General features: G+C 44.9%; 1 protein-coding gene across 12 annotated transcripts in view; it reads right to left on the bottom strand.

Annotated features, from left to right (window-relative positions):
* Nin (ninein (GSK3B interacting protein)) overlaps positions 1-10,089 on the bottom strand; it is a 100,005-nt gene that overhangs the window by 87,442 nt on the left and 2,474 nt on the right. For all 12 annotated transcript variants that reach the window (XM_005376809.2, XM_005376815.2, XM_005376808.2 and 9 more), the window contains exon 2: positions 2,155-2,358. In XM_005376809.2, coding sequence (XP_005376866.1) covers positions 2,155-2,337 — 183 coding nt within the window. In that variant the 5' untranslated portion in view covers positions 2,338-2,358. The remainder of the gene's footprint in view (positions 1-2,154; positions 2,359-10,089) is intronic.

Below are 10,089 nucleotides of genomic sequence, written 5' to 3'. Positions count from 1 at the left end.
AAAATAGTTGAGAGGATTTTGAGAGCTCCCAACATAAAGAAATCATGTGTATTCGGGGGATAGATACCAGCTCTGACCACCATGTGCTGCATACATGTATCTGTATTAAAATCCCACGCTATACTCTATGAATATATAGAATTACTGTGTGTCATGTAAAAATTACATTCATTTTCTAAATATCTTATAATTTTACAATTTATGACCATTATTCAATATATCATAAAGATGACAGCACTCAGCTTGCTCCGGGATTCTGAGGATTTTTTTCTTTATAATTTAAAATTATAGACCATATAGAATATCTTCACAGCATATGGCCAGGTTTATGTGATCATCTGAGGAGAATAATTCAGTTTCATAAAAAATGCAAATTTAACAGCCGTGCATTAATTCATGCCAACCCTGTTCTCAAGACAATTGCCAGGGACCTCCCACATGCAATCAATATGCATAGATCTGTTTAACTTTTATCACCGGCTCACTAAGTAAATATCACACTACAGACCACTTAGGTATTCATTATTCAGGAAAACAGCAAACGTGAAAGGCAGGCTGGTGGTGTCAAGTCATTAACAAATCAATCGATAACCGGTCTCCAGTTTGAGTCTCCCAAACGAGGGCAAAGATGTGCAACATCTGGAAAGCAAACTGTTAATCTGCTGCCGAGGCACAGTCTGTTTTCAGCAGAGGAGTCTGTGTTTATGCTGACTCCAAGGAACCCCCTCAAGGAAACTGTCAGTCATATTAGGTCTTCCCAGATTTTCCTGAGTACTAAAACACATCTGCCCTTGGGTGCTGTTCCTCAGTCACAGAAAGACCTGAGACACCCAAGGACCACACTGGTTGACGCACTCTTTTACTCTCTAGTGTGTCAAAATCGAGGCAGAACTCGAAATCATTTGAGGGCACTATATAAAGAGGACCGAATGGTTTGGTTTTTAATATTCCATTTTTGTTGCGTCCATTTTTAGCATGTTCTAGGAACTACATGGCAGCTAATCATCCCCCTCTGAAGTGACCAGGAATGGCCCCAGTTTTTGCAAAGCACTCACATTTCTTTTAAGTGTGAGCTTTCTTTGACACCACATTCATGACGCCAAGCCCCTGAGAATATCATCTTTTGTTTATTAATTGCAGGGTGAGCGCTACTCCTGTCTCCTGGGTTACAGACAGCCAGCACGTTGTAATGTAGCTCAGGTCACTTACCCGTCTCATCAGCCAAGAGGCTGAAAATGAAACAAAGAGAAGGAAGTCCAGCCACTAGGCTAAAGCTAAATTTCAGGACTTCCTCAATTTACACCACACGATGCAAACCACCGTTTGCAAAATGTCAGCAACATTAGCAACAGAGCTCAAAAAGTATTGCCCTTTATTTTATTTTCTTGTCTATCTCAAAGACCAACAGCAGAAGAGTCTACTTAAAAGCATATAAATAATGCCAGGAATTACCACTAGGACAGCAGAAGGCAATCTCAAGTTGTGACAGATCAAATGTCCATCCCACTATCAGCACAGGGGGAAAAAAGACTCCTTCTCACCTCTGGCACATGTCTGTGACTTGGTCTCTGGGAAAACACGGCTATGTGTTGTCAAATGTGTGTGTTAACCCTGGCACACACGCATGTCCCTGCTGGAAGCCAGTCGTGCTGGGTTTTAAATGAAGCAGAGCTGTAGTTACTTTCTCTCCTGTCGTATTTCCTGGGTGGAAGCCTTAATTAATACTTCACCCAGAAACAATCCACACAAGGAATAGTTTTATTAAGAAGAAAAACTGTAACAGAAATCCCCTCTCCCTGTGAAAGGCAATTTTCTTACTTCGTTTCCCTTCTCTTCCATTGAAATCTTGCCCCCGCCTTTCCGTCCCAGGGCTGAAGGCAGAGCTACGGAAGGAATCCACAAGAATCAGCTGGGAAACATCCCATCAACCACGTAGGATGCTCCATGCACAACTCAACGCCAGGTTACCAACTAAAGCAGGCCCTTGTCACTGGAGCAACTACACTGTAATGTCACTCCCACTACATTCTTCCTTCCCAAGTTAACGGTCAGGATGCCAGAGACAAGTTGCAACATATGTGGCTTGCGCCACTCTCCCCACCTCAACAGAAACCACACCCACGCCCTCCTACCCTGCTCCTCCTCAGACCTTACCCTGCCCAGGAGATTGTCCTGAAGCAGCGTCCGCTGCAACACCGGGGCCACCTCCTCCAAGCTCAGCATGTGGCAAAGGTCGGTGAGCTCCTCCTGTCCCAAGGACCCGGTGCCTGTGGTGTCAAAACTGTCAAACAGCTCCTTGAGTCGGGCCTCATGCTGGTCCTGCTCCACCTCATCCATCCCATAGCCCACAGCGCTCACCTGTGCAGGACAGAGACAAGGACAAGGTGGGGCAGGTCACCTTGGCATACTTACCTCCCGGACCAACCAACCCCTTTCTGAATTGAAAGCATTTTGTTTCTAGGATACCCCATGACCCATCCATGGGCTCTCCAGGACCCAGCGGTGGCCACACACTCACAAGGGGGTAACACCCACGAGAGCAGATCATTACCAGAACAAAGGGTCACACAGCTGGAGTACCCCCTCCTCTCCGGCCCAGTCCTCAGCTAGACGGCTAGTCTGCAAATTCAAGCCCAAGAGCTGCTCTCTCCCTTTCTGCTCCTCCAGCCAGCACTTTAAAAAGTGGCCCCTTCTGACAGTGAGGTCAAATGAGCAAACTGGTAGCTCCAACGGACTCCATGGTCAGGGTCTCCTCCCAAGTCAGCAAGCTCCTAACACCAGCCCAGATGCTGCAGTCAGGCAACGGATTAGTTTCACTTCATGCAGCCTTGATGCCCCCTAGGATGGTTACATGGGAGGGCTGCAGCGAGAGCTACTAGCTGAACGTGCCTGCTCCAAAACCGCCTCCCTGTTTACAGGAGACCAGATGCCTTTTACACCAGTTCTTCCCAAAGCAACTCAATTAACTTCGTTGGTGCAATTACATGAGGTGTGACAGGAAGAGTATTCCCTGAAGCTCAGCGGAGTCCCAAGGAGCTTGCGGTAAGGCTTAGTTGCCTAGGGAAAGGGGAAAACATCACTCCAACCTTTCCAACAGAAAGTCGGAGGGAGCCATAGGCTGCCTTCTGTGAAGATGTGTACGCCTGTATACACCTTGGGGTGCCTCCCCCAGCTCATCCACCTCACTTTTCCCCGGGTCTGCTCCATCTTCCTCCCTCTGACCCACCCCAACCCTGGGATGTCCATTTCACCACTCTCGTAAGGATGGGTAAAAACCTGGAGTCATCAATAACTCTGAGTCATTTTTTATTAAAAATATCTATCAAAAAATTCCAGGAACTTCACACTTTACAATGCTTCTTTCCTTGCACGATAACTGATTTTTCATGTGGCAGACCTTCCAATGCAGGACTGCAACCTGCACATCTGGAAGAAGCCAGGCCATGATGCAATGGATGCTAAACACAATATACCCCCTGAGACAGTGACCTCAGCCGTCAGCAACAAGGCTCTCAGCCAGCCCCAGCCTATACAAAGCAGCACCTTTAACTAGGAGCTGTGAGGCAGTGTGCCTGCTTAGCCCGAAAGGCCCTAGTTCAACTCCCATCACTGCCATGACCCCCACCAACAAAAGCAGCACTGTTTTCTAAACCAAGCCTTGGGTCAGAAACTCCCTCAATTAGGTGGTGTTCCAGAGCACAGATCATTAGTATGTGGGCAACAGGTAAGTTAAAATGCTGAACACAGCCAGAGCTGAAGATGAAAGCGCTTGCGGTGATCTATCAGTAGTATGGCTCCAGGCCAGTGGTGGCAAACCTAGGGCACACGTGCGGAAGAGGGCTATTTGTACCAGTGAAAACTTTAAAAGGTTCATCATCACTGCTCTAAACTGTTTGCTTTCTTTTCGTATGCACTGTTCCTAATGTGACCAGCTAAAATAGAGCCACGACCTTCGCAAAACTAGGTGGATTCAGAAGATGAGTCTGAACAGCTCCGCCACAAGCTCCAGTTTATAAGCGCCACTCATTAAAGCCACCTAGCACAGTTTTGGGCCCAAGCTTTGGGTCTTGGGGAGGTCTCTTCTCTTATTAGCAGCTTTCCATTGCTAAGGTGCTGCTGGCTCTGGCTGCCTTCCCAGGGCTGATCTGCTGGGTTAACTAATCGCTATGTAAATGTTTTCCAAATAAGTTGAGAGTGCTATTTAAACATCAAAGCATCAGAAAAGAATACCAAAGTGCTGTGCAAAGTCATAAGTGCCGTGCAAAAGCAATTTAGACAAAGCCAGTGCTTGGCTAATGAGATACACCTAGGGTCTGCCAGCTACTTGTCAACTCAGTTCTGCTGAAAATTCAAGATGCTCTGGGATTTTCTGTGTTGCCATAGCTCTCAGGCTCGCTCGGAGTTTTTTGGTCCCCTGGGCCACAATCTGATCAACTTCATAAAAACCAAAGTATTGTACCTTTGATTTTGCATATTCAAAAGCAAAATGGTCCTAACACTTCCCTTTTTCAACATTATTTTTAAGGGGTGGCAATTTGTCCATCTAATGAAAGGGAGCAACAGAATTCATAATTGCACTGAGAAGTTCTGATCTTATCTGCTGCTTAGCATGTGATAAGCTATCATGCCCTGTTTTGGGGAGGACACCGGATTTCAGGAAAACAAACTTCTTTCATTTTATAGCGGTTTTCTTTGCTTATCTAGCTCCTTTATCTTCTCCTTCGCAAGACATTATGGTTAAGAGAACATTCTTTTGACTGAAGGGTGGGGGGAGTCCCACCCCCAGGACAAAGGCTCTTGCTGAAACATCCAGAGGATGTTATGCATGGTGACAAGTGGTCAGTGCTCATGTGGCACAGAAAGCATTTTTGCTGGTTGATAATGTTCTCCAAATGTTCATCAATAATTTTTTTCTCTGCACTTTGCAGAAATTTCTCAAAGGGTAAGGTCCACACCTACTTCTTTTATATCATCTGCAAAATTATAGTACACCAGGGACTCAGTAAACACCATGGAGGTGTTTATACCATGGCTTACTGTAAGGCTACTCCTTGGGAGGAAACTTTCCCTGAAAGGGAGGTATAGAAATGAGCACAAAAAAAATTTCTGAAATACCTCTTTCTTCCACAAGCACACATTCATTTCCCCTTTCCTGTCCTTTCGCAGGGCATTTTCAGTCTTAGACATAACCAAGGGCCAACAGTGACTACCAAACTGTACTATGGAGAACCCTCAGAAGCTTAATTCACCAGGTTATTGATGAAGCCAATGGACTCACAAACTACAGCTGCACTTTGGTTTGTTGATATTGCTGTGGGATCAAACTCTGGAGGAGAATCTGCTATAACACTCTGTCAAGGCCTCTCATTTATGAGAGTAACAATGCTGTACCCATCTGGAAAGACTGTTCTGAGGGTTAAGCGTGGCAGGTATATGAGATGACCAATTCTAGAGGAAGCTGATACAACGGGAGAATTGAAAAACAACCAAGAAAATGCCTGAGGCTTACAAAGCAGGCATAAGCTTAGGAGAGTAACTTAAAGTCAGCCAGCCATAAACGTACCTTCCATGGACAGAGCAGGGGAGGTGAGACGCACAGAACAGAACAGAGCTCCGGCAATGAGAGTGTAGTGTATATGCACATCATTCTATTACTACAGGATAATGGTGGCAGGTAAGGTTCAGTACTTCCTTGATCTTTCAAGGCAGATTACTGATATATACTAATGTCAAATTCAGAAAGGTTGAAATGTAGTTAGGAATTCAGGAGACATTATCACCATCTACTTACTTCTGAGCATTTGCTATGAGTCTGGCTTATGTATATTAATCTTCCCAATTCTTTGAAGTAGATAGCATCATATCCCCACTGAAGACATAGAAATTGGGGTTTGGGAAACTTAGGCAACTTGTCCAAGGATACAGCACTACCATGAGCTGGAGCCAAGAACCAACTCTAAATTATACTGTCCCTCAGTGTGCCCAGAACACAGGAATGAGACCCCCAAAATGATGCCATTGGCAAACTTATCCCCACCTTGGTGTGCCAGCCAGTGAAGAGTACTGAGTCCCAGAAGCCACCCAGGACCACTCCATGGTCACACACTTTTCCAGCCTAGAACACGGAAAGGTAGGGTTGCCTCCCTCTCCATCCCCTGGCCCACTTAATTGTTACAGCATACAAAGCTCTAGGGCAACATAGACAAAACAAGCACTCTCTTTTCGTAAAGCAGCTCCAGGATTTGGGGCCAGGAAGGAATAAGTTTTTATATAAAATGATCATGAAGAACCCCATATCTTCAACAGTGGACATAGCTTGCAAATTGCTAACTGTTCAATTGCTTCCCTAAAAGAAATACTTAACTGTGTCTGATGTGTGCAGTCTAATGTCTTTTTTTGTTTGTTTGTTTTTGTTTTTGTTTTGTTTTTCTCCGGTACCGGGAACCGAACTCACGACCTTGCGCTTGCCAGGCAGGCACTTTGCCGCTGAGCTAAATCCCCAGCCCCCAGTCTAATGTCTTGCTGAGTCATTACCTGACACCCATCAGGGGCTGGAGTCTTACTCCGAGATTTTACAAGTTGGCTTCTGAGCAATAAACCCTTCTTCCAATGGCAAAAGAACAACTCGAGTTTTATGAAGACTGCTGTAAACCTGGGCCTTTCCTCACTAATGACCTTCCCAATCACATGGTCAGAAGCCTTTATAACTCCTTTGGAATAAAGGGGCCAGGGTGGGCAGCATTTTGGTGTTCTGACTGGGGAGAGTTAAATAAGGGGCAGATGCACAGAGCCATTAATCAAAACATTTACCATCCGAACAGCCACCCAGAATGACAATTATTCGGAGCATCTTCTTTCCAAATAGCTCAGAACAAGGCTGCCAAAATGCTGCGCTCTGATGGGGATGTCCATTACAGATCTACTCGATTAGATGCCCCCGAGGCATCCCAGATGCCGGTATCACAGAGCCAGCTAGGGCAGCGAAGAAACTAGGTGGGGGTGTGGCTGGAATAATGACATTCCCAGCCTAAGGCCAGCAGGAAGGGCATATGTGAACTTATGAACCTGCCGGCATCCAGAGTATAGAAAGCTTGTAAGAACGGTACTCCAGCCAATGAGCTGGGATGGAGGGAGTGAAAGGGGACAAAGTCTGGCAAGAGAAAAGCAAATAATAAATAAGCACAATGCCAGAGCCCCTAGCCCAGGCCTTTTATTTCCCCTCCAGATGGTCCAGCAGCTGAACAGCTCTGCGGAATGCCTGAACCCTTCTCCACTCAGCCTCTTGCCTTTCCAGGATCATAATAGCTACTCTGGAACCTGTTGGGGGTCCACAGACTAGGCAATGACCAGTAAGTGACTAATTTACTTTGGGACAGAAGTGATGAACACAGACAATGCTCTTGGTGAGGCTTTTCGTGGTACGCTTTTAGTTTTCCCTCTAGCAAGCTGGAGACTAATCCTCGTTCAGATTACAATGCTTCTTTTTCTTCTCTCTCTTCTGCAGTCTTTAGTCTGCTGCAAAGATTTCCAGGTTTACCATCTTGGACTAATTTCAGTGGAAAGGGAAATACTGATGAGAGTAAATTCAAGTTTAGCAAAAGCTCAACAGAAAAAGCAACTGCCCCCATCTGCATGTTTGTATAGAAGCACACTTCTGCCAAAAACTGCCGCTCACCAGCACGCTGACAACTGTCTGCTTTCCCTCTGCTCAAACAGCACCTTATGTTTTGCTGGAGCCCGAAAGTAATGCAGTATCACAATGGATAAAACTGCAGTATAAAAATATTACACAAAAGCTTAAATGTCACTGCGCAAGAATAAAAATCGTATTGAAGTACATTTGACAGAAAATAACCTTTGCTAACTATACTCTAAACTTTGGATGAACTAGAAGTATCCCACTAGCCTTTACTCTATAACATAAACAAGTGCTAGTATTTTACTCTCTGAAGGTTGTAGCAAACCTAGGCTTTTGTTAAACCAACAGCAGGTGGATCACCCACTCAAGCAGTTAGTTAATGCAAAGTGGCTGGAGGGAAAACACTGGCTTAGCACAATGCGGATTCAATAACCTATAATCAACTACTAAGCAAAATTAGGGAAGCAGAAAACAAAGCTGTGATTTTTTCTTTTTTCTAAAAGAGAAAGCTTATAACAACTCACTTCTTGAGCCATATTCACTCAAATTAATATAGAATGACTGAAGGTACAAGCACAGTTCCCTGGGGTAAAGAGCTTCTATTCTCACATCTAGAAACACCATTCTCCCAAGTTTGTGTTTTAAGTTAGGTACAGATGCTTTGTCATCTTCTCCAAGCAAAAGCTTGAGTACTTGTCTCATTGCTGGCATAAATTGCAATAAAGAAGCATACTAATTTCAAACAAAGTTATTCAGTTGCACAATACTATTATCTTCTAAAAATTTCACTTTATTTATAAATAGGAAAAATACCTTTTTGCAAGAGTCAGTAAGCTCTCCACAAGCGCCTACTCAAGAGATGTAAGATGAATAGTCACAATTCAAACCGAATTATTTATTGGCTCACCAAAGAATTGACATCTATAAAAACAAGCCTTCTGAAAAGGCTTTAGGCTCTGGCTAAACTTGTCAACCCTTTATCAATGTAAGGCTGATAAAATGCACTTTCATTATCAACATAAAATGGAAGCATCAAGATTGGCAAAATGTTAGTTTAGAAAATCATTTGCAGTGACATTTAAAACAATTTATTTGAACAACATTTCACTCATGATAAGAACATTGCCTATTAAATTAAGATCAGCTGTGCAGAATTCATTGGCACCCTAGTCTCCCCACGTGAGCTGACATCTTTTGATGTTAAGGGTCATTACATATCTAAAATGAAAACAAGAATAAGAAAAAAGAAACCCATGCCATTCTGAGCAAGTGCCTATTAAAATGACTGATCCTTGACATTTTCATACAAAGACCTTGCTTATGATGGCTTCCTCTCCTAGCCTCAGTAAAGCCTCAGTAAAACCCGTTCCCGGTTGCTTAGTTCTCTAACCCATTTGCTTTGTCTACATGGTAGCTCAGAATGCTTGCTTCCAAAGAAGCTCCACAGAACAGGTGAAAAGAAACAAACAAAGCTCCCCAGAAGTTCACAGTCGCCTTCTGAAGAACAACAGTGGAAGAGACCACACAAACTCATTTTTCAGCCACCCTGAAAAGTCATTCTTACACAGGGTCTGGGAATTTCACAGCTACCTTCAACTCCACAGCCAGATTTACCAATATTCCAGCTCAGCCACCAATATAATATGCTCGCTACTAGAGGAGGCTCGAGATAAAGCTATGCTGACCGGAAAAAAAAAAAATACAGTTCTTTGCAGACTGTCGAGCCCTGGGAACATGGAAACAGAGACATTTATGTTAACATGTCTAAGGAAACCCAGCGGGGAAATCTTCCCCGTCCCAGGAGTCTAGTTTACGGGCCATGCTGGACTACCATGTCAGTCACCGAAGACAACTAGGCATGAACTCAGAAACTGAGACGTACTGCATGCAAGTCTGTCTCAGTAATTCCTCAACATCAGCAGGGAGATCTGTCCCAGTTCACCGGAGAGAGCTGAAGATGTCATAATAACTAAACTGTTTAGAAACGCGATGTGACATTTCCGGCTCCCATTTGATTTGCACCTTAAACCTGCTTTGTCAGGCTGCGTCCAGGAGAATTATCCCTCCCTCTCAATTTTACCCAGGAGCTTCCAGCGGTGACTGTTCCCCCATCAGTTTTGTCCTTGTATGGGGACGGTCTGGCAACTGCAGAAGTCCAGACCTGGATCCCCGCAAGCGCCCTCCCCTGAGGGTCCTACTTCCATTTCCTACTTTCCACCGGCTTCTCTGGCTACCCGATCTGTAGGGGAATGACACCGGCTGTCACTGTGGTTTTTTTTTTCCCCTTCCCCATAACCGCACCGGGAAGCCTCTGTACCTGCGTGGACCCTACACACCTACAGTCTCCGCTTTTAAGGCCCCCAACAGCTCTGCGCTCTTAGCCGAGGCTGACGCCTCCGGGCGCCCACGCAGGTCTCTCTTCAGCCCCCGCCGCGGGGCACAGACCCACG

Source organism: Chinchilla lanigera, unplaced genomic scaffold, assembly GCF_000276665.1.
Source record: "Chinchilla lanigera isolate Chin_1 unplaced genomic scaffold, ChiLan1.0 scaffold00008, whole genome shotgun sequence".
In the NCBI taxonomy this organism is placed as follows: domain Eukaryota; kingdom Metazoa; phylum Chordata; class Mammalia; order Rodentia; family Chinchillidae; genus Chinchilla; species Chinchilla lanigera.
This window is presented reverse-complemented; position numbering and strand designations above follow the sequence as displayed.